This window comes from Nannobrachium achirus (assembly GCF_963921795.1).
Source record: "Nannobrachium achirus genome assembly, chromosome: 5".
Taxonomy (NCBI): domain Eukaryota; kingdom Metazoa; phylum Chordata; class Actinopteri; order Myctophiformes; family Myctophidae; genus Nannobrachium; species Nannobrachium achirus.
The window spans coordinates 44,921,818-44,946,620 of NC_137814.1; the positions used below are offsets into that span (position 1 = coordinate 44,921,818).

The following is a 24,803-nucleotide window of genomic DNA, read 5'->3' on the forward strand; positions in this document are numbered from 1 at the left end:
GTGATTAAACGCCGCGCGGTATTTCACAAAGATGAACACAATCCATCTCTCACCGCCCGCGTACGCATGCACAAACGAGCACGCTCGCGGGGGATTTCACGGGCCGCGCCCGCTCTCCTTGCCGCCCCAAAACTTAGCTGCGCGGCTGAAAAAGCCGCCCGCCTCCCATTGAAAATGAATTGCTAGGAGGCGGTGACCGCGGCTAGTGTGGAACCCCCTTAACTATTGACGGTTTAAGTGGTTATATATCTGAAAACACAAATTGACATGAATCCAAAATACACTGATTGTGCTGTCAAACAATGAAACTATATGGAATCTACGAAAAGCTTGTGGGGGTCCCTGCTTCATCTCTCTCTCAACTAAGCGGCTCTTGGCCTGAAAGCGCAGTTCAGGCCAAAGGTGGTACTGCAGCTGAAATGCTCTGAGAGCCATTCAAAAATCAAACCTCGGTTCGAAGTGGAGCGGTGAATCTGAGCAGCTATACCGTGTGTGTGTGTGTGTGTGTGTGTGTGTGTGTGTGTGTGTGTGTGTGTGTGTGTGTGTGTGTGTCTAGTCTGCACAATAGTGCCATAGAAGCTGTGTGTGTGTGCGTGCCTGCACAACAGCGCCCCTCCTTTAACTTGTGTGTTGTGTGTGGCCACTCAAGGTATTGCCAGGCTACAGACATAGCCAGCCACCCACCCACCCACCCACCCACATACATACCTGTCTATTGGGAGCGCTTTCACCGCTCCAAAAATGAGAGAGGCTCTCTATTCAGGAGTGGTAATTTAGCCTCAAACCTTGTGAAAAACGTTTTTGGGACAAAAATATGACATAAATACTTTTTAAATGCATGGTGTATCACCTTTAACAGCTGCAGAAGAGCAGGTGGCTGCCTCAATCATTGGTGTGTTAAAGTGTCTTAAAGTAATGATTAATTAAAACACTTTAACACACCAATGATTGAGGAAGCGCTTTTGGAACGAGCACGTAATTTGTTACAAGCTGAAACCAGCAGCTATAATAGGTTTGCCTAGGGGATGTATGTACTGTATATGTGAGTGAGGATGAACAGACTGTATAGCATGCAAGTCCACCATGTGTTTTAATATAAATGGTTGAGGAATGGGATGCCATCCCACAGCAAAATGTGGCCAGGTTGGTGACCAGCATGAGGAGGAGGTGCCAAGCTTTTGTGGCTACGCATGGATCTTCTACACCAGCGGTTCTTAAAACGGGTTCGCGGGGAGGTGCCATTGGGGTCACCAATTGGCTACCACAAAAATAAGCAATATATTTGATCAAGAAACGGTAAAGAAAAGGGGGAAAAAAGGAACATTGTTGCAACCAACGTGAAGAGGTCGCCTTGACTCCTCTCTCACACACACACGCACACGCACATGCACACACACAAGAAAGGAACCAACGTGAAGAGGCCGCCTTGACTCCTCTCTCTCTCACACACACACACGCATGCGCACACACACAAAGGTCCGCCTCTAACACTGAGCGAGTGTAGCAACAAAGGGAGACAAGACGACACAGAGACACACACACAAGCAGCAGCTAGGCTGAGGCACACAGGAGCTGATTTAGCTCAGCGGTTCATTTGCTTGGGAATTATGTTCAATATGAGCGCGAGCGGGTGCTTTTTGTTACGCTGGGAGCGAGTGGGTACCGGTCTATTGGATCCGCCAAATAATTTCCCTCATATTTTTTGCTACCCCTGTTCTATACGCTACCGAGGTCCCTGACACTGATTGTAAAATGTATAAAGTGTATTCATGGCCAATATGTGTTTTTTCTTTTCCTTATAACTGTGGGAGAGTGCCATCTTATTCTCCAAGCAACAATGGTGAATGCCAGCAGAACAGTATTGCAGGCCATTTTGGCTATATTTTGGTCAGCGCTACCCACACATTTGGCTGTGTCCTGTGTTACTCATTCCATGGATGCCTGATGCTTACAAGCTGTATCTCGTTGTAAAGGTGACTAATCAATGATAAAAATGATATAAAACACAATACCAATTGGTATCAATAAAGGGGAGATATACTGGATCGAATCAAGTTTCCTTACTTTTTGTGCACGGTTTACATTTAGATCTAGGGTTTAAAACATGTTCCATGCTTTCTCTACCAATCAGAACAGCAGAATATCTGTCAATAACTTTGTATTGTGGCAGTGCTTGAAGGTTGTGGACCGAGACCCAGAGTGGCTTATCCTAGCAGCTTGGTCGCAACTACAAAGGCACAACACTATGAATGCAGACCATTTTATTCTATTTTGTATTTAAATATTCACGCCTGCAGGGAAGACGGGGTGATCTACAAAGTGTCTAATGTGGGTGTAGTCCTTCCACTTGTTCCATAGATGTAAGTAAAGGAAGGGGGCAGAAGAGAGTCACTGCAGCCAGTGGAGGCACATCTCAGCTACACATACTTGCTCTCCTCATCCAGCAGGTGGAACAGTCCAGTCGGTGGCTTGCTGATCAGCTCAATACAGCCCTGGTTGTCAATGTAGTCTACATTATGCCAGTTGAGGCCCTCTGCCTGGTACTCTTCCTATGATGAAGAACACAGACAGACTCAATCAAGATTCACTTTATTCATCAGCTAAAATGTAATGGAGCTGTACTCAAGCAGACACTGGTGCATATATAATGGATGTATCAAAAACTCATATACTGCAATAAGTAACACCACAGACTGCCGGTTGGTACATTGCATAAAAGGTCAGATGAGGGAAACATCTCTCTCGTCCTTCGTCTTTAGATATTGGCAAACAAAGTACATTCCCGCTGTGAGCTGCCACACCTCTTGCAACCCATCTATTGTAGCAATGACTATTCCAGTTTATAACCCACCCATCTCGATAATGGACAGCTTCTCGTTTCATCTTCAAATTTAGCCATTTAATTTAGCCAGAAAAACGATTTAGCTATCCAACGTGCTGGGGCTAAATAGTTCCAAAAAACCATGCAGAGTGCTTAAAATGTAGTGAGAAGTGATTGATTGATTGAAGTATTTATTAGAAGTTTGCATAGGAGAAGGTAGTTTCATGACAGTACAGTTCACTACAAGGTCAACTAAAAAGGATAAGCTCAGGAAAGCACACAGCTTATTTGCATTGAGACCGTTTTTTAACTCATATAACAGACAGATACTATGCAAAAAAAAAACTTTTAATGATATAGGTCAGAGAGCCAACTCACCTGTTCAATTCTGAAGACATGCTGGTTAAAGTAATACTGTAGTTTATCGTTGGCATAGTTGATGCAGAACTGCTCAAAGATGTTTTCCTCAAAGTTCTCGAATCCAAAGATATCCAGGATGCCCACTGACAAACACTGGAATGAAACAGAAGAAAATCCTATCACCAACCATAATAGTGACCACCGACACCTGGAATATATGTAGCCTTAGTTGATGGGAAAAGCAGCAATGCAGGGTAACATTTCTATTCAATACATTTTTCTATCATAGATAATTATTCTATGGGCATATGTTAATCGTTATATCTACAATAAGAGCAGTATGACTGAACGATGAAGATATATTCATGTGAATGTAAATGTATTTATTACATGTTGGAAGCAAATAAAATAATAACCGGTTGTGGTTAAGGGAATTATTCATACTGCCATTTTAGTTGCGTCTAAATGTCTCACTCAGCACAAAAACAAAACATCACACGTCACAAAACAGTTGGCAGGGAAAACAAGCAAACATGCTAAATTGATAATACTGGTACTTTGGAGCTTTAGGGTGCTAATGATGTAGATTTGAGAAAATCCTGCTGTGCTTAATTTGTAAGCCAACAATTCCACACAGCCACTCATTTCAATAACCTAATTTAGGAGGCCATCTTCCTTTGAAAAGAAAATGCAGCGTCTTCCAAAAGGTGGAAATCGCAGCGGTTGATAGTGAACTTAAGTCTAGATCAGTTGCGCATCCTTATGCTTTAGAACGTTACTTACAGAGACAGACTCCTCCATGTCTCGTCTGTTAAGCAGGGCGTGATTAATGTGCAGGACGATCCAATCAAACAGAGCGCTGTACAAAGACTTGGCCAAGGAGTCTCGCGCTGCAGTGATCTGTGGGTAACACAACAACAAATCACATGTCTAAGTACTATGAATATAAACTCTGGTCTAGACCGCCCCAGAGGAGCAAAAACTATTTGTACCTGGTTTTGGGTGTACGACATAGCTAGTGTTTCATCAGAAGAGCTCACTCTCGTCTTGGTCAAAGCTTCCACCAGCATCTCCTTTTTGACCTACGATACAGAGACACAGTCTAAAGAATCCCACAGTAATAATAGAAACATATATAGTGTTGGGGAAAGCATAGTTCCATATTATGATACACTACAGTACCATTTACTTCACACACAAATAAAGAGGTTCAACAACTGCAAAGCTATCCTTGAGGGGGATATACTGTAGTCTGATGTACTAAGTTAATGTAGTTGAGAAAATGGAGTTCAATGGAGTTCCTGTAATAACTTAAAGGAACTCATTAACTAATGACAAATTTTGATATTGAAGAGCTACCAGTAAACTGCTACTAAAACCACTAGTTTAACTACAAGAAGTGAAAGTACTTCCCATCATTGAATAGTACACACAGTACTGTGCACATCATATCAATCTATAGGCCAACTAGATGATACAAGACCATGCAGTAGTATGCAATAGTTTATTTAGAATAGCTTTGATTTGTAACATTCTTTGAAGTAAAGTGGTGATTTTCTTTTCACAGGGTTCCCACACATCTTTACCAATTAATTTCCAAAACTTTTCCAAAACTTTTCCAGAATATTTAACCCGATTTCCAGGACTATATAACAATAATTCAGCTCAATAACGAGTCGATTACTCCTATGCGCAATGCCCAAAGACAGGTAGTGTATGCCAGTGGTTCTCAACCTTTTCAGTCCGTGACCCCCGAAATAATCATATTTGAAGAGAGTTGAGGAAGTTTGTATAACACGGTTGTTGCGAGGCGTTGTGAGCATGTAGATCTGCTATTTTCACAATTTCTGCCTCTAATATAGTCCAATTTGGCCCATGTTTAATTTGTCATTTCAGAGGCATTAACAAAATCAATAACCAAAGACAATGCATAGCTATTTTTTCCAGGACCTTCCAGGACCCTTGATAAGTACTGGAAAAATATTTTTCTAATTTCAAAATATTTCCAGGAATTTCATGACCGTGGGAACCCTGTTTTCGTGACAGTACCTGCAGCAGCTCAGAGAGCGTGGACAGAACGTCATCAGGTCCAACCGCCAGGACCCGACCGTCCTCTGTGGACGTGTACGTTACATTACCGATGTAGAGAATGGCAGCTAGGACGGAGAATATCCTGCAACACACACACACACACACACACACACACACACACACACACACACACACACACACACACACACACACACACACACACACACACACACACACACACACACACACACACACACACACACACACACACACACACACACACACACACACACACGTGTTATTTTTGACAGCAAATATTTATTTAGTTTTAGTCATAGTCTTTTGAATAAAATGTAATTTAGTTTTAGTCATAACTTAGTCACCTGAAAGGTTTTAGTTTTAGTCTAATTTTAGGCGACTAAATCTACAGTTGATTTAGTCGACTAAAATGTATTTTGGCAGGCCTTGATGACATTGTAAAGGCTGATTTTACACTTGGTTGCGTTGCTGAAAATAGCTGATCTACAAGCTCACAACGCGTTGCAGTGCGACGCGTTGTGAGCTTGTAGATTAGCTATTTTCAGCAACGCAACATCTGAGAGCAACCAAACATAAAATGACTCTCCAGCACTAGTTCCCTCCCTAACGTTTTAGTCTAGTTTTTATTTTGTTGACGAAATTGTCAATATATTTAGTCTTAGTTTTAGTCATCGACAAACATTTTTCGTCATAGTTTTAGTCGACGAAATCAACACTGACACGCACGCACGCGTGCACACACACATACACAAACACACAATTTTATCATTCCCAGGTGTACAATGCGTTACACTCATTCTAATGGCTTCAACATTGCTCCTCAATTAGGGGAGGAAACTACAGCAGGGAACAATGCGCTACCATTCCCTAATATACACATCGTGCCCTGAGGCAGCCCAGGCTTACTGGCATGCTTTGGTGCATATTTCTCCTATTTGACTTGACAAGCCCTGACCTGCTGCTGTCACCAACAGAGAGGGGAGGAGAGGACTTCAGGAAGAAAGTTTAATTTGATACATTAGATACATTGCAGGGTTGTAGCAACACTGTGCTTGTAAATAATGTGCTTGTAAACAATGTCCGACAGATGAACCGCAAGGATTGTTTTGGGCTCATGTATTAAGAGCTGCGAGCTGGAAAAAAAGCTGGAAATGCAAACGATTCTTACCATGTGTTTTAACGTTCTTGGACAACCAGATAAGGAGGGTGTTGTTTACTGCATCATGACAGTTTGGGTATTGTCAAGCAGCTGTCAATCACCAAACATTGAATTAAACTGACTTGCAAACGTTTAACATGTGACATGATGAACACCCATGTGTTGCTCGATGTAGCTTAACCGCTTGAATCCCAGCATCTATATTTCTGGGGGGAATAAGCCAAAAATAGCTACAAGATCACAACAACACGTTGCAACGTGAGTGAGGCGTTCGGTTGATCAGCTATTTAGGAGTGGTGCTCCTGGAAGGAGCTAATTTGGCTTTGTCCGGTTCCCAAAAAATCTCCGGCCCCCAAAAAACATCTGGGCACCCAAAAATGTGAATCATGGCCAAGATATGGCCTATCTTGGCACAAACAACTCAAACTTTGTTGTGCGGCCAGGGTTCCATTGGTCAAGCTTTGCAGGATACGCTATGATTGGCCAGCGGTACACTTGATGAAATTAATTCATAAATAGAACCACTCAGTTCACACTAGGTGTGATTTTATTGTATGTGCGGTTGCATGCTATGTTAAAAACAAGAATTGACACAGTCAATATAAAATCTGGTGGAATGGTGTGGTGAAAAGTCGGGGACTTTGAACAGTCTATCCATAATGATAATGAGTGGGGCGTGAACGGAGTAATATTATAAGTAATGTTGCATAGTTGTTTTTCATAGTTGGGTTTTATCTAGCCTACAAATAACTGTGCGATACATTGTTTGCTTAGATTCACTCAGCCTTTTATTGAAGTATTTTGGGTGATTTGTTCCTTTGTAATAAATTGCACATTTGAAGTTACTGGTGGTGTTTCCTATCATCGATGTTGCATAATATTAGAATTCACTGTCGGCTTTATGTGAAAGTAGCTAAACCTTTTCAATAAATTGATAAGTATTTACCATTTACAACATACGTGGCCCGTGCTCCACGGCTAATGTTTACTGTAATACACGGGTGGCGTTTCCCACCTTGTGAGGAAACGTGGGATAGAGAATGGCAAGAGCTGGTCAAAAACACTATAAAGTTGCAATAAGGATACAGTCTTTAATGCATGTTTTAGAATATTCTAGTTTATGTCTGCCAAATAGTATCTATATAGTTCTCACATAAATTTGTTAGGGTTAGGGGTGAAACAAAACATGTTGTGTGTACCCCTCTGCTTTTGTGTTCACAACACAGCTACATATAAAAAGTAAGACAGAGGGTCAATGAACACCTCTGTGACGTTGGCACCCCATATGTTGAAAATATATATAAAAATGGTGTCATTCTTTGGTGCTGAAATTTTAAAAATTTGTGCTGGTATCACTTTTTAGTTATTCTACAAAACACCACTGTTGTGCTCCTATGTTCTACCATTATCTCTATCGCCCTCTGCTGGCCATACCACTATAATGCTGCTAAATCTGCTAATTCATAACCATATAAATATTTATATATATAAATATATAATTATAAAAACACCATTGCACAAATTACAGCACATCCAGCACTAAAGCACGAGACCCTTTTTCCACGATTTGGAGCCAAAACATTGGGGGCAAGGCTCAGCAAAACTATAACTTGAATATCTCAAAAATTCTACCAGCACAAATTATAAAATTTACGGCACAATTCAGCACAAATTCAGCACTAAATAATGACACCATTTTCATCATATGGGGTGCCAACTTCACGCAAGTTCAATGAACTCCTCAAATGAATGCCATATCCCTCAGAATCACTTGATCACTGTAACAAAAGGTAGGCTACATTACAAGACAATAGAGCCTGGCCTGTTGGAACAGATATGCTAATAATCAAATTCACTGTTCCTCTCTTTCTAAACACCAAGACATATTCTGCCATGCTTTTCCTTCACAGGAAATACAAAAAGGCACCACGGTCGTATTTGCATTTCAATTACAGTTGCCTAATGTGTTCTGTCTGTGTGTCAATATGTGGGGGAGGTATTGATGAGTACTTTTACTTTTTGTACTTTACGTACGCTTGGATACATTTACTCGAGTACATTTTAATTATTAGGTACTATTACGTAACACAGCATTGAGCAGGTAAATGTTCATGTGCCATTAAGCAGCAATCAGGTCAAAACACTTAGTAGAACACACAGTGAGTATGTCAGGCATGTTGGAATGGTGTGGAGGTTGGAAAACAACAGGTCGCCATTGAGAGGGGACTGGAATTATTTCAGCCATTGACAAAGTTCAAGCATCATGACTTCACAATGTCAGGTATCTTAGGAAAAGGCAACGTAGGCCTATGCAGTCGATATGTAAATAAAAAAATAAAAAATATGTCTAAAACAGTAAGAGGGGCAAGGGATACAAATGTATTTAAAAGATGAGTATTTGATGCATGTCTATATACTAGTGTAGACTACTTCTAATTGTCCCAACACATTTTGGTTCTTTCAGATTGAAATTCGTCGAATGCAAGCTATTAAAGGCCACTTAACACAATTCCATTCCAATTCGAATCGTTCTGCTATAATCCTATCAATTGGCTGTTCAGACACAAATTCCCTGGTTCTTTCAGATATTCTGACAAAGAATAAATTAGTTCTATGGTGGATTGTTTTTTTATTACACCACTGCAGTGTCAAACATTTTGTCCTTCAGCCATTGAAATAAAATGGGTTTTCATGAGTGGGTTCTCCAGTTGGTGGCGGTAATGCACCTTTAAGGTTACACCAACCACCAATAAACCCCAAAGAAAAGAAGAAGCAGCAACCAGGAAGACCAGGCGATGCTTTTAAACACATTTGTATTTGGAAAAGTATATCGAGATGAAGATGATGATGACTGCTCAATGTTCCCATAATGCTTTGAATGAACGTGACAAAGTGAACATATAACTGACTGACTATTGTGGGATGTAATCTGCAGTAGACGCCTGTGAATGTCCTGTCTATTCCTTATATTATTTACATTTTCCTGCTTTAAATAATAATTATGTGCAACTGTGGTGTGGATGCTTATAGACATACAGCTATGATACCGAGTTAGCATGTATTTTGTTGTGAATGTATTTTTTTATTTATTGGGGAAAAGCTTCCGTTACATGTAGGCCTACTGTACTGTACCTGTTTCCTATTTCCAATACTTTTACTTCTACTCCACAATACATCTCAGATCCAAATATCATACATTTACTCCACTACATTTACTTGAAAACTTTAGTTAGTGCTGATACTTTTACTTGAGTATAGTATGTGAGTACTTTTTCCACCACTGGTATCAATAAACGAGAACTACTATTCTATCTCTTTCTCATAATGCCCAAATGTAATCCTTTGTTCTGCTGTCATAAGCCCACGTTTGCCAATAGTCTTCAGGTGTTAATGGTCAGTTTCTAAATAATTCACACACAGTAACTGTGTGAATTACTGCTCGAAACTGGACATCAACACCTAAAATAGCTAACTGTAGCTATGCTAAGTGCTTTGTGTAACATGGGTCTCAGTGTTTGTGTAACTTCGTGAAGGATCATCTGACTCTGATAATAAACCACAATCTACAGGCTCAACCACCTCGCATTGTGAGCTTGTAGATTTTCATAGATTGGCAAAAATAGAGTTGGATCACGTTTTATTCCAGTAACCCAATTGTTTATACGATAGCTACATTAGCCTGCAGCTAGCGCTTGCTAGCGTTAGCCGTTAGCCACTAATAAACAGTCATCCAGAATAGTCTAATAAGTCAACTTTCCGACGGCAAAGGAACGATTACATTCCATGTGTCCTTCTGATAGATTTTTCCCCCTGGCTGTCATTCCTGTCAATGTTTTATTGTCCAAAAAAAAACGCTCTGGACGTGGATACTGTTCTATTCAATGCTAAGCTAACTCAACAACAAAGGAAAGGACCGCAGCATTTGAGGAAGTCACAGACGCCTCCAGGCAGGAAGCAAGCGGATCATTTTTCCCTCCAAAGCCAGAGAAGAAGAAAACGGGATAATAAATAAATAATAGATTAAATCATTATAACAACATTACGTGGTTAATAATTGTTCATTTGGAACATACGTGGCATTACATTAACGGAATAAATACCGGAATAAATATCGCTAAGTAATGGAGTCTCGATATTACCGCATTTGGCTACAAAGGGCTAATACAGGCTGGCTAGGACTAGCATGTTAGCCATATTCTGGGAGGACCAACAAAAATATGTCACGATCTCTCACATTAATTTAAAAAAAGTCCTATTTACATGCAGAGTTAAGCTCTGGCGTTTATGTGAAATGTAGCCTAGATATTTTGAGATGCTTTTGTGGCTTTATCACATTTTAGTGAATTGGGTCGCCGTTTTATTCCATGAGTAATTGTGTATAACATGCCTGCGTTAGCCTGCAGCTAACGTTAGCGTTAGCCGTTAGCCACACATACAGAATAGTCTAATAAGTCAATTTTCCAACGGCGAGTGAACGATTGCATTCCGTGTCCTTCATGGATTTTTTCCCCCCTGCCTGTCAATGTTTTATTGTCCAAAAAGAAAACATTCTGAACGTTAAAACTAGATAGTTGTACGATCATGACAATGTTGTCAATGCTAAGTCAATGCTAAGCAGGGACAACAAACATTTGAGTACTTTTGCCAACACTGCTAATTTCCCCCATAGCCTGGTTCTCGCCCCATTGTCTGGAAGGGCACTCCTGGGGTACTGTCCTGCGATTGGCCCTTAGCTCTACCATGTGACATGAATAGCCTATCCAGAAGAGGTAATCAATGGTCGTCAAAGAAAGTGAGGTGATTACTTATCTGGTTTCCACCAGATAAAAACATGTAAATCTGAACAAAAATATTATTATTATATCCAAAAAGATTCGGTGTAGATGGAAAAAAGTACAGAACCAACTCCGGTCCACTTTACTAAGTCTTGAGGGTTTAAGTGGTTAAAACAATTATTTGCAGATATTGTTTGTCTGATACAATGTACACAGTTCATAAACATTTCACACAATCTTTGCAATCTTTTTCCTAAAGGAAATGTACGGTCATCATAGGTTTAAAGGAGACCTGCATCGTATCAATTCCTTTTCACATCAAAACGGTTCGGAAAGGTTCTTGTTTGTCATTCAGTATTTTGTTTGAATTCTATGTTTTAGCTTATTCTTGATTATTATTATAGGTGAGAATCTTGTATAAGCCCTATGTGGGCTTCCTTTCTCGCCTGCACTCATTTCCATCCATCCATCCATCCATCCATCTTCAACCGCTTATCCGGAGTCGGGTCGCAGGGGGTAACAGTTCCAACTGAGACCTCCAGATTTCCTTATCCTTAGCAATTTCCTCCACTCCCTCAGGGAGTATACCGAGGCGTTCCCAAGCCAGTTTGGAGATATAATCCCTCCATCTGGTCTTTGGTCTGCCACGGGACGGGGTCTCCTCCCAGTGGGACGCGCATCGAGGACCTTCCTAGGAAGGCGCTCGGGGGGCATCCGTACTAGATGCCCGAACCACCTAAACTGACTCCTTTCCAAGTGTAGGAGCAGCGGTTCTACTCCAAGTCTCTCTCGGGTGACTGAACTTCTCACCCTATCTCTAAGGGAGATACCAGCCACGCGTCTGAGGAAACCCATTTCGGCCGCTTGCACCCGCAACCTTATACTTTCGGTCATGACCCACACTTCATGATGTATTTTAATAATGTTTTACCTTGTACTGTTTTTTTTATTGTGCAAATAAATACATTAAAATAAAATAAAACCAGTACGCACTGTTTCTTGGTGGAAGCCAGGAAGCCAACCATCTCCATAGCTTGATGGAGCTTCTTGTACGCATGTTTGAGTTTCTCCTCATCTTCCAAGTGGAAGTCTTCCTGTGAGATGAGGACATAGCAGTCAAGAGTTGAAGAGGGTAGAGAATTATTTGTATTGGCAGGAATGTTTTCACATACAAGGAATTTGTCTGTGAGGCTGGTACATTACACCGGAAGACAACAGACGCCCATCTGAAAAGGTTTTGTAGAAACCCCATAAGAGAAGATTTATGTTGTTAAAATCTTTCAAGATTTTTCAAAATGTTTCCATAATAGCAGATATACAAGCTCATGACGCATTGAGAGCTTATCGTCTGTATGAAATAGGTTTTAAGTGGTTAAATTGATGTTAGAAAAAAGGTAGGGTAAATTATATTTTTTGGTTAGCACTAATAATAATCATTACTATAGAGTGTTTGCTCAGTAACAGGGGTCTCCCTGTCTCTCAAGCTCTTTAATAAACAGAAAATACGGTCAGAGGTGGTACAGAAGGGGGTCTGTCCTGGGATCATGCCAGCCAGAATGCAGCAGAAGGGATGTTTACAGTAGATCATGGGAAAATTACTTGTGAGAATCAAGTGTACTGTACCTCCTTGAGGTAGAAGTAGTCTTGTGGCTGTAGAAGATGAAGCTCTTTGTGCTCCTCTTTGGACGCCCCCGCCAGCATATAGTAGAACACATGGAAGTTGCTACATGCCAAAGGGCACAGAGGGGGCAGGGGTCATCAACATATCCGTACATGGACAAATGTGTCCGTGGCAAGACTTGGTCTTGTCCGTGGCAAATTCTAGATTTCTTTTTTACACACTATTATAATGTTCTTATTTTCATCATAAGTCCCAATTGACCCTTTGTCAAGTCCCAACTATTGTCCCACCCCTCTTTGCACCCATTGGTTGCTGTGTCTTGGTGGGACAAACGTCCTTTCTCTCCATCCACTACCATTGAAATTCAATTGCTTCTTATTGTTATTTTGTGTATTCAATTCTCATTTTAAACTTGGTTTCAATAAAAAGGAGCCTCTCAGGTGCAGTATAATGACTGGGCATGTTTTTACCTGTTTTTATTTCTCCAAAAATGATGTTTTAGCTAATTCAACATAAAAAGGCGGAACCAGGGCGGGACAAGGCAGAAAGAGCCAATCAGAAGGCTGACAAAGGGTGCTTACTGAATCTGTCTCCAGGTTTCTACAGAATATGTATGACACTTATTTACTATGACACTATGGCATATTAGGAGTCCACTAGTACTAGTGGTTCTCAAATGTTTTATTTGCAAGGACCCCCCATAACACTGAGTGTGTACAAATGGAACCAAATGGACCCTTACGGTTCCATTTGTACACTCTCAGTGTTATAGACCCGTTATGGGCCATCTCTTTATGTTTCTGGTAATATTATGGTCTTCACATTTTTGTGTCCATAACAAAAATTGAATTTTGACAAAAGTTTCACCAAGCCAGCAAGGCGATGACGCCTTAGAGGGGGACAAGTAGTCAATCAGGGTTTGGATGTCAGAAATGTCAGCCAAGCATCTCACTGAGATTAGGATGCGATCAACTCATATTTCTGGATAGCGTTATTATATGAAGTTGACTGAGGAACCACTGCCATCCATGCAGGACACGCTCATTATACTAGTTCAAGTTCATAAGAGTGAATGAAGTAAGCATGAAAATAATAATTCTCACAATGGGTGCTTTGATTCTGGGAGAAAAACTGTACGAAAAAAGTAACAGTATTTTGAATTACCAAGCTGTCTACTTGTTTCAGCAGCATAACTACAGTAGAAATGGGTTTATGGGTTAGTTGTCTTTGTTCATACCTCTTATTCTGAATTCTGCAGACCAGGCGACACTTTTCTAGCAGATACTTCTCAATCACTGCCCTGTGAAAACGCAGAAACAGGAGGAAGACAAGATGCACCATGTCAATTGATAAAACAAAAATACAAACAGGGAAAAGTACAATAAAGCACAGAGCTTGAGTTCAGGCTGAATTAAACACAAAATAATTAGACTACAATTACTAATCAATCAACCAAAACTAGTAAGAGTTTAGGGGGAGAGCAGTTGTTGTTATTCGTAATGCTTCCTGATGGGTAGGTCCAAAGACAGGCGTCTCTATGGGTTTGATTTGGAAAGAAAAATAATAAACAGTGCCTCACCCTCTGACAACACCACTCTCAAGATAGTTGATTTGGATGAACTTCCCAAAGCGGCTCGAGTTGTCGTTCTTTGCAGTCCTGGCATTGCCAAAGGCCTGTTTATAACATAAAGAACATTATTTCACAGCAGAATAAGCAGTCACATTTGCAAGTAGGTTCCTCAAATTCTTGGCAGACGGAATTAAACATCGTAAAATATCTGCTTCAGCGGAGATGATTAAATAAACTATTTCTGGTGGTGGATGGTTATGGGCTTTGCCTGCCGAACTAGGGTGACACGTGCTGTGAGGATCTAGAGTCAAACTGTGAGTGTGAACCAATTTTGCATACCGTGTGAAAAGTTATATTCATATGGATGATGCTGCCATAACTGTTGTAGGGAACCAGCCATAATCATAACGGATCAGGTGTGGGAAGACGACAGCCTTGCACACTGACATCACGATTTCTTGTCCAGGGTTGATACTAAGGTCTCAAAAGAATTGTCCAGTTTGCCCAAAGGGCATGTGTTGACTTGCCAGCCCCCCCACCAAAGGTATTGTGTTCACCCCACCCCACCCCACATCTGTGGGGTAGGGTGGGGCGGCATAGCTCAGGGGTAGATAAACCGTTATTAGAGCACGAAGGGTTCCCGAAGGGTTCCCAGTTCGAATCCGGGCTCCCCCTGAGTTACTGTCGAAGAGTCCCTTGACATGGCATGGTTTCCTCCGCCACCGGTGTATGAATGTGTGCGTGAATGGGTGAATGAATGTAATGCACAATCTATGTAAAGCGCCTTGGATAAAAGCGCTATATAAATGCACCATTTACCATTTATATAAATGCACCATTTATTTGTCTGTCTGTCTGTCTGTCTGTCTGTCTGTCTGTCTGTCTGTCTGTCTGTCTGTCTGTCTGTCTGTCTGTCTGCCGCTAATCTCGCAAACTACAACACTGATCAATAATATTGATCGTCCAGCTATTCTTTAATGTTACTTAATCAGTCTGAAACTTTAAAACATGCACAGCTGCTCTTGTTCTATGAATAGTAATCAAATGTAACAAAAGATGTTTCATTATCACTGGCCAGACTTGAATCACTTGAGTCTGTCAGTCACCTGGTCCCAGATTTTATTGTGTTTGAATACCTGGAGTATAAGGTGGGAAAATGCATGGTTTGAGTATCTTCCTATAGAAGCCAGAGATGTCCATGTCTATAATGAAACATTTCACACATGCGATACAGTATGTCGTCCATAATCTGTCGTGTCTGGAGAAGTGGGTATACAATACTCACTTCTCCAAATAAAAACAATGATCATACTGGCAGGCCAACTTAAAGTGTAGGAAAAAAATGACAAATAGTCAACTAGGTTCTTATACGTATTGCATAGTGATTGCAAAGTCATTTGACCTCTTCTTATGCTTTACTTCAGACAGGAAGTAAAGTGCACCAAGTAGGATTCAAACCGGGTTCGGTTTTTGAACCGGGGTCAGCTACAAGAAACGAAACAAAAAACTATAGCCTTATTTACGTGGCATGCGCTCTTAGTCAGTGAGTCACCGGGGCAAACCAGGACAGTGGGTTTATTTTTTTACTTAAGGAATGTATCATTCTGAATGACCGACCAAGAAGCGAGAACTCTGCCAATGTTCGTGTTAATATCATTACTTTATGGTCTGTTTTTTAATGGAAAGCTTGCATTTATTCACATGTGATTAGATTTGCCACTTACCGGTATGTCATGTGCTCTGCCTTGTGTCATATATACTGTATATATTTTCTCTTTCTTTTTTTCTTTTTTTTCAAGCAATAGCCTACCTTGACAAATTTCAATAATCAATATGTCTGGCAAACTCTGTAGACTAAAACAAGTATGTTATAGTTGTCTTGAGGTATACTTATATACTTTTTGTATACTGTACCTTAATGTTACATCAAAAAGGTTTATGATCATTATTGACCATCACCTGGCAGCCATGTTTGAAATTTGCATTGAAACCGGGTGGCAACTGGGGTGGCATTTCATTAAATTAATGGCAAGATGGCCACCGTGTGAATATGGTCAATACTCAATACTGGTTCAAAGTAGTGACAGCAGCCTTTCCTGGTTAATTTGCCTCAAATGTGATGCATTTCCAAACTTTGTGCCGTTTTCTGGCTTTTCTGAACAAAGGTTATACCAAATCATGCTAGGATGAGATGGAAAGAAGCAATCATCTTTTCAAAATAGTAAAAAATGCCTAATAAGTTAAGGCATAAGGGAAGGCTCCGAGCAAGATAATGCCCTCAGTCTGCACACTATAACACTGTGACAGCTATTGTCTAGTCTAGTCTGAGACAGGCAAGTAAGAAGAGCTGAGTGCAGCAGTACTCTGCAGAGCACAAGGATGTTTGAGTGTTTATGGACAGACATGTTCATGTTGTGTGAACAGTAAACAACAAAAAGGCTGCTTTCCCACTCCAGTCTCTAAAAACACTAAAAAAAGAAGAGAAGAGGAACAATCCTGTAAAAATCCACTTAATTTGGGCAACCAAAAAGCATATCATAATAAAATAAAAGTATGTGCCACAGGCAATCATTAGTGTCAATATCTATCAGATATCCCACAATGGAGTGAGTGCATAGTAGTTTTATGCCAGTAAGACTGAATCGTATCATTTGGATGATTACACAGCGACACAGGCAATGACATCAAGCCAGGAGAAATATTTAACAGGTATGCACATTCTTGTTCTACTGGCCAATGTGGCCATGTACTGAAATCGTTGGCATTCATTATCAACGCGGGAAATCAACACCAGCCGCGAAAAGAGAGAGAGAAAAGTGAAACCTCAACATTCCCCTAACAACATGCAGTGTTGTGTACTAGTGATTCATTTGAGATGTAAACAATGGCAACCTGACAACAAAACATTCCACCCACAATCCATTTTTGAGCAGGGTGGAGCATATTTTAGGATTCCCCCTTGGGGTGGGGGGTGGTGGGGCAGGGGGATTTGGACATTATCTCCTGCCTGAGAGAAATATCCAATCTTCCCAAAGTGAGCCCACGTCAGCAGCATCTGTTTTCTACCATTCCATCCAGTGTGGGCTCTGGGCTGTACTCCCGGGATCCTGTCCTGACAGGCCAAAACTATGCATATGCATGTTACGCAGTCAAGAAGACAGCCAGTCAGCATACTGATCCTATCACTGTCTGGCAGGTATCGGAATGTTCCTCCCACTGGGCCACTGTCGTAAGCAAGCCTGGTTTCTATTTTCCACCATATGTATCAAAAATTGTGAGAGGTGAAGCAGAACGGGGCCAACGAGGACGATAAGCGGGGTAGCGGGTGGACAACAGTACGAGGGGAAGGAGAAGAGAAGGACTAGAGAGAAAGAGAGAGGTGAAATAGAAAGGGGGAACAGAAAGTGTAAGTTTGTTGAGAGGGACACTGGAAGAAAAGCAGAAGGAAGTAGAGAGAAAGAGATGGACAAAGCGGTAGGCAAAGAAAAACACACAAGAATAGAAAAAAGGAGGAACAGATGGGACTGAGAAAGGAGTTGATTTGCAGGTGATTCTATAGGATTGCCAGGTGACTGTGCTGAACCTGTCGTGACATGTTCGCCATTCCTCAGCTCTCTCTACAGTTTCTCTACTCTTGTGTGGAGGTGGTGTTCCCTCCTAGCCAACGCCCTGCTGCACATTCCCGCCTGTGGAGCTCCGCGTTTATCTTCCCCCAGCCTGACTCGCCCCCTCGTACAGTAACCAGCCAACCAGAGTCCATAGCCACGCTAACAGGACCAAGCTATTGTCTTCTTTTCTTGGTTTTTCAATCACAGCATAAACAAGACACTTGCTGCAGTGATTGCCACATGTCTTAAATTAGAGTACTGATTCAGTACACACAGTGCTCCGAGTTTAGACAAAGGTCACATGCAAAGGTCACATGTCTTGAACTCAAATGGTTCCAGTTAGGAGTGGCCATTCTTCAGTGCATGTAATTTCACATCATGCATCACAGATTTCAGTTATTTATTTCATTTCCATATTCCATTACTGGTCACATGAAGAAACTTGTTCTGTGACTGCTTAAACTCTTTTGGTTCAGATACTTTTGCAAACACCACGTTTATGATGCAGTTGCTTCCCATTTTTTTATATCATTTAATTGTTTTCTCAATGTGAATACAATTACAAATCCTGGATTCCTGATGAGATATCACTTGAATTCCCAAGTAAGAAAAGGCCTTACTATTGTGATTTAATATACAAAAAGGCTCCTCAAATAGGCTTAACATGTTGTGTATTGATATGACTCATACTGAGAAATGAGGACAGCAGAAGTACAGTAATTCTGCAAAACAGCTAAAACACAGATCCTCAAAACCTCTGTAGACAGATAAGGTATCAACAGTCCTTCACCCCAACATCCTGCTGCCTGCCTCCTCAGCAGAGTTTTCATTATTGAACGGTGCTGCTGCTGGCTACACTTGAGGCTAATTGCAGTGCCACATGAACCACTTATCTTCTTCAATGCTCGCCACTTCCTATTCATTTAATAAATAACCCAAGACAATAAGCCCATCCATCTCCTCCAGCTATGCTTAGGATTTTGAATAATTTCCACGCTGACTGGGGAGGAGCTAAGACAAGGAGCCAGCGAGACCGGTCGGCGGTAGCACTGTGGTACGATAGCTGATGGTTTTTCAGACAAACCAGTCAGACTTGTTCCCGCCGATAGAAAGCGTCCAAAGCATGTCTCTCTCGCCGAAAGAGGCGAGACCATCAGAAAGGGGCGTGTGATCAGTGGGGCCATAAAGTACTTTGTGTAAAAGGTTAGAAAGATAGATAGGCTGCAGTAATCCTGCTCTCTTATGCTCTCTTCTTTGAAAAGAGAGCAGAATACATTTGAATACCAGCCGAATGATTTATGCTATACAAACATAAGCTATATGTTACTTTCACTCTGATGCTTTTCTATTTTTACGCCCCCATAGTTAAAGTAGTTACCCCTTTTTCCCTATTGATTACTCACACCATGGAGACTTGAGTTCAATAATATATTTTGTTTTTTGTCGCATTGATTCCGGATGGGGACCCGAATGCATTTCGGTCCCCATCCGGAATCAATGGGGTTAAATTTACTATTATCAAATTTCTTAGGAATGCGACAAATACAAAACAATATTATTGAACTCAAGTCTCCATGGCATGAGTAATCAATAGAAAAAAAGTTATTTTGGGGGTGAACTACTCCTTTAAGTTCACAGTCCGTATTTTTACTGTGCAGGGTTTGGTTGATGCCAAACACCTATTGGGGGCAGGACACCACTTCAACCCAAGCAAAGTTATTTTGAGCTTGTAGATCGTCTATTTTTGCTATTTTAAGTAAGCCACCATTGTACATATGTATAAGTTTAAATGTCAGTTTCGGTATATTGCCCAGCCCTATATGTACGTACCCTTTACTAGGTCTTTATCAGATCCTTTGACCTAAAAGGTGGTCCCAACAACAAGGCACTAAGGCAGAGGGGTGTAACCAGAATCACTGTAATTTTCTCAAGAACAGAGCGTGCTGGCATTTCTGCTGCCCTATATTTTTGCCCATAACATTCAAACACATACTGTTCTGATGTTTGAAAAGGATTGCTGGATTATGCAGAAAAGAAACCGTCTGTAGTAAGGCAAGTGGTTAACCCTGTTAGTCATTGACAGGGCCGATGTGATAACCTTACAGTCTGCTGACAGACTGTGTGAAACTGGAACTAAAGTAGTGTTGCAGTGTCAGCACAAACACAGAGCATTATTACTTCTTTTTGACAATTACAATTTATTATATTTTAAGAAGAATCACACCTCTCTGAAGTGAGCGGTGCTTTTATGAGTTAATTTCATCAAGAGTCCCGCTAGCCAATCACAGCAGACCCTGTAAAGCTTGGCTAATGGGACCCTGGGAGTACAACAAACGTTGAAACGGTTGTGCCCAGATGTAGGCCATATCTAGGCCAGATGTAGGCCACGCTTCAGTTCACTTAAGCCTGTTTCAGGAGCACCACTAAAAATAAGTTATTGGGGCGCCCACTGGCCTACCGGTCCAGGCGCATAACACATAGGCTCGGTGTAGCCTGACAGCGTGTCGCTGGTTCGAGTCCCAATCCTGACTACCTATGCTGCTTGTCACTCCCTGTCTCTCTCCCCATTTCTTGTCAGTCTACTGTCCTATCAATAAAGGCAAAAAAAAAATTATAACAATAAGTCATCAACTGTAGCACAACGGTATGCCCCCCTGATGGTAAAGGATGCATCTATATAGCGCCTTGCATTATCCAAAGTGCTTTACACTGTGCCAACTTGCTCATCAGGAGCACTTTAGTGGTTAAGTGTCTTGCTCAAGGACACTTCAACAGCTAAGGTGAGCAGGGAATCAAACCATGAACCTTCCGATTCCCAAGCGACCGCCCTACCTGCTGAGACTGCAGCCCCCCTCTCTCATTAATCTTTCAGTATCCATTCTCTATTGGCTAATAGACCGATCTTCTAACAGTGCTCAGTCACAAAGCACAGTGGCAGCGCTAATGAGCAGCATAGTGAACAACAGATGCATTCCGAGGTGCATTCCTCTCCCTTAATGTATTGCTTCTTCCTTCTTCAGTGTGGGTGTGGACACTAGTTTGCCTGATTTATTGTCCATTCAATTTGGAAAAACAGAGACTTTCTAAAATCTTTTATATTCATGTATTGTACAGTATACTATGGCCATTTATTTAAAACCCCAAAAACATTGTAAGTGGAAAAACAACAACATGCATTATTTGCTGACTGTACTTGTCTCTGTGCACTGCAAACTTTATGGATTTTATAGATTAGACTTTTATTGCTGGAGGTGTAGACACTAGACAGTAATGCTGAATGTGTATTTCCTGTATGTGTTGGTGGTTGCCACTGCATCAGTCATGTGTTGTTCTACATAACAGACCCTAAAATTAGAAAACAACAATATCACACTGTAATCCTCAAACTCATACAACAGCCTACCGTATAATTATACAGTAGACGACTGGCTTTGTTCACTACATTGAGATTACAAAACAAACAACTATTGAACAGGTGAATTATTGTGAGTTATGATCCCTTGTTGATACGCACGTCGCACGTTGTAAGTCCACTTCAGTCATGAATGAAAGAAGTTGATAAAGATTTAGAATAATAAGCCTTTCCTTGACAGAAAGGTAGCCGTGCACAAAACCCAGTGACTGACACATGAACAACAAACATGGGCCCACAAATAGAGATGCGACCTTCAATTTCTTATCATGTCTGCACAGCCACAGATATGGTACTGCTGTAAACTGACATGGTCACACAATGGTTCAGTGTTTCAGCATGTGGCAAGTCCCACTCCCAACATATGCCATTCTCCCTTCCTGTTTTTTCATCTGTATGGGTAAAGACCACCCAGTCAAAAAACAAATTTGCAAAACATGACACAATACCTTTTCATTACTGTTGGCAGACACTGTTTAGCACACCCACCCATGATCTATGATGAAGGATGCCATGTGGTGGCTGGAGCATACAGTATACAGTAAACAGTCAACTTAGATTTAGACCCTCTAATTTCTCTTAAGGCCTTATGAGGTAATCTATGTTATGAATGCTTGCCAGTAAGCAAGGTAACATTTCTCTGCCAAATATCAGCATGGCAAATTTCTATAGCACCTTTATCCAGAGCACCTGGAAGGAGCTAAGCTCCAACATTTGGCTTTGTCCGACACGTGAAGCTTGACCTACTTCTGGCCTACATCTTGACACAAAGCGCTCAAAGTGTGTAGTACGCCCACATTGGTTAAGCTTTATAAGATGCTTGATGAAATTAAATCCGCTCACTTCACACTTTTATATGGGATATATATTCACCGACATAAACCACCAATGGCTGAGGGCCTGAGGCAACTATTCAAGGAACCGCCCTCATTGGGAGCAGATCGGGGTTAAGTGTCTTGCTCAATGACACTTTGACATGAAGCCAGGAGGAACCAGGAACTTTTCAACTCCCAACTGACCACTGTCCTGTCCTTCTAGTACAGAAAACGTCCAAAATGATTTAACAGTGCACTTACAAGTAGCCAGTTGTGTGTCAGTGACCTACCTCTAGTACCGGGCCTGCACCCAGAATGGTCCGTTCCACCCCGCTGCAGTAGCGCTGCTGGCTGAGGGCGGTCAGGCAGTGGATGAGATAGCTGGTGCTTTCGGTCTTGCCCGAGCCACTCTCCCCTGTTATGACAATACACTGGCTGACATGCTTGTGCAGCATGGTATGGTAGGCAGCGTCCGCCATGGCAAATATGTGAGGTCTCAGCTTGCCCAGCGGCTGCTTCTCGTACATCTTGACGTATTTGGGGTTGTAGTAGCCGGGCAGGCACTTGTAAGGGTTGACCGCGATGAGGATGCCACCGGCGTACGTGTAGATGTGGCGTTTGTAGAAGCGCTGGCGCAAGGCCTCCACGATGCTGTCGTCGGTCAAGGTGGGGAGGGTGCAGAGGTCGTCGTACTCCTCCTCTCCGCTGCTCTGTACCTGGGTGCCTCCATCACAGACCTGCCTCTGGAGGATGAAATAGTACCCCTGGTCCCGCGGGTGTGGTTTCTGGGCCTCCGGGGGCCACAGGAGCACCCTCTCCACGGGGCGGTCACCGTCCCCCAGGACCACCGGCTGACCTCCGCTCTCCCTGAGCTCCAGCAAGCTGTAGGTCTGGCTCATGTCAACGCCCAGGGTGGCTCCTGCGTTCTGGATGACACCGGACGCTGTGTCCCCAGTCTGGGCCTGTACGGTGCAGTGAGAAGGGGCCGTGTCCTGGGACGCCCCGAAGTAGATCTGTAGAACATACTGTCCATTCTGTCCCCCATCTGTAGCGCTCATCCTGACATGCACAGAAAGACCTCAGCATACCTCATTGCCCAGGCGTCCACTAAGGCAACAAGGAGAGAGTGACTTGTATGAGAAATAATGTCAAGTTTCATTAGAAAAAAAGGCAATAAGTAAATAAACATATGAATTAATTACCTGATTGATTCATTAAATAAATACAAAGGATCACCTAATCCAAGATGAAGCAGCTCAGCTGATATACTTTAATTCCGTACTAACAGCAGAATGGCTGATATTCCATAGACTGCATGTATTAAATATGGAATACATTCCATACAGTATTATGGTATATCATTCACCACAGTAGGCTACTTTTAAAATAAGGGCGAGTCATGAAAAGTAATACACTTGTGCATACATGCCTAACAAGTGAAATTAAGCTACTGTCCCAGAAAAAGAAAAGTAACCCTAAAAATAAATAAACCTAGCCCAGCCCTCCCCTCCCCTGACCCTTCTTTATATTTACCTACTGCATTTATTTTATTATTACTGTTTTTTTCTTCTTTTCTGACTAGGCCTATATCTACTGCATAGTACTGTGTTCTATCCTTCTGTCATTCAATGTTATATGAGATACTTCTGCCAAGTGCTTTTCTAGGATCTCCTTTTAGTTGACCTTGTACCAGTGAACTGTACCGTCATGAAACTGTACCTTTTCCTGTGCAAACTTCTTCAATCAATCAATCAATACATAAAAAACTTTTACTCCTAGCTTAATTGTATTTTTGCGTCATTGGCACTTAATACATAACCACAATACATATTAACATAATGCAAAGGTGTCCTCAATTTCCCCATAATTCCCAACAATTCACCACGAGACACCATGACATAACTTAACAGTAACAAACCCGACAGGACAGCCAAAGCAACAAGGTTACTACTCACCTTTCCACGTAGAGAATTCATGTCATTTCACAACATTTCTAAACTTTTCTTCACAACAAGGAAGACTTGTTGTAGGCAGCCTAGCCTACTCTTCGCGGTGTTCATGCAACAACTACAACTTGGAAAACAAGTTCACCTGTGCTTCCTTCCCGAAAAGGTGAGCACTAAAGACTGCAATGTAAAGTTTACAATCCTGGTGTAAATTGCGTAAAAAATGCAATTCGCCAGCCCGTTTTCTAAACGTTATTTATATTCTAAATGAATCACAGTAAAGAAGCTCCTTAGATCATGAGATTTCCTCGGGTCCCTCCTTGGTCGAATGGTTTCACTTCCTAGATTTCTCCACACGCACCCGTCGACTGACGAGGTGGATAAACGTGGATGAGAGCCTGATCAGTGAACTGATGATGATCCCTACAGCTACAATCCATGAACTGCTGAGCTAATAACACCAACGCACTTTAATGGGAGGAAAGTAGCCTATTCTCTAGAGTGGGGAACAATAAGGTAGCTATTTCACAGGGTTTAAATAAAAGAAGGAGGGGAAACTCTGTATAATTAGAATTTTCAACGAGTGTGAACGAAGTGTGAACTATTTGACACTTTATTTTAATGGGGATAATAGTGATCGTTGACC

The 24,803-nt window shown here is 41.6% G+C and overlaps 1 protein-coding gene across 1 annotated transcript in view; it reads right to left on the reverse strand.

Moving 5' to 3' along the window:
• Nucleotides 1-24,242, reverse strand: part of LOC308285741 (myosin IXb) — a 50,033-nt gene extending 25,791 nt beyond the window's left edge. Inside the window, exons 1-11 of the mRNA XM_080726590.1 lie at nucleotides 24,167-24,242; nucleotides 22,502-23,318; nucleotides 14,386-14,480; nucleotides 14,044-14,106; nucleotides 12,809-12,908; nucleotides 12,179-12,279; nucleotides 5,231-5,354; nucleotides 4,174-4,263; nucleotides 3,965-4,081; nucleotides 3,200-3,334; nucleotides 2,428-2,549 (exon numbers count right to left, since the gene is read on the reverse strand). Of these exons, the coding sequence (XP_080582716.1) occupies nucleotides 2,428-2,549; nucleotides 3,200-3,334; nucleotides 3,965-4,081; nucleotides 4,174-4,263; nucleotides 5,231-5,354; nucleotides 12,179-12,279; nucleotides 12,809-12,908; nucleotides 14,044-14,106; nucleotides 14,386-14,480; nucleotides 22,502-23,269 (1,715 nt within the window). The 5' untranslated portion in view covers nucleotides 23,270-23,318; nucleotides 24,167-24,242. The remainder of the gene's footprint in view (nucleotides 1-2,427; nucleotides 2,550-3,199; nucleotides 3,335-3,964; nucleotides 4,082-4,173; nucleotides 4,264-5,230; nucleotides 5,355-12,178; nucleotides 12,280-12,808; nucleotides 12,909-14,043; nucleotides 14,107-14,385; nucleotides 14,481-22,501; nucleotides 23,319-24,166) is intronic.
• Between the last annotated feature and the right edge of the window lie 561 nt (nucleotides 24,243-24,803).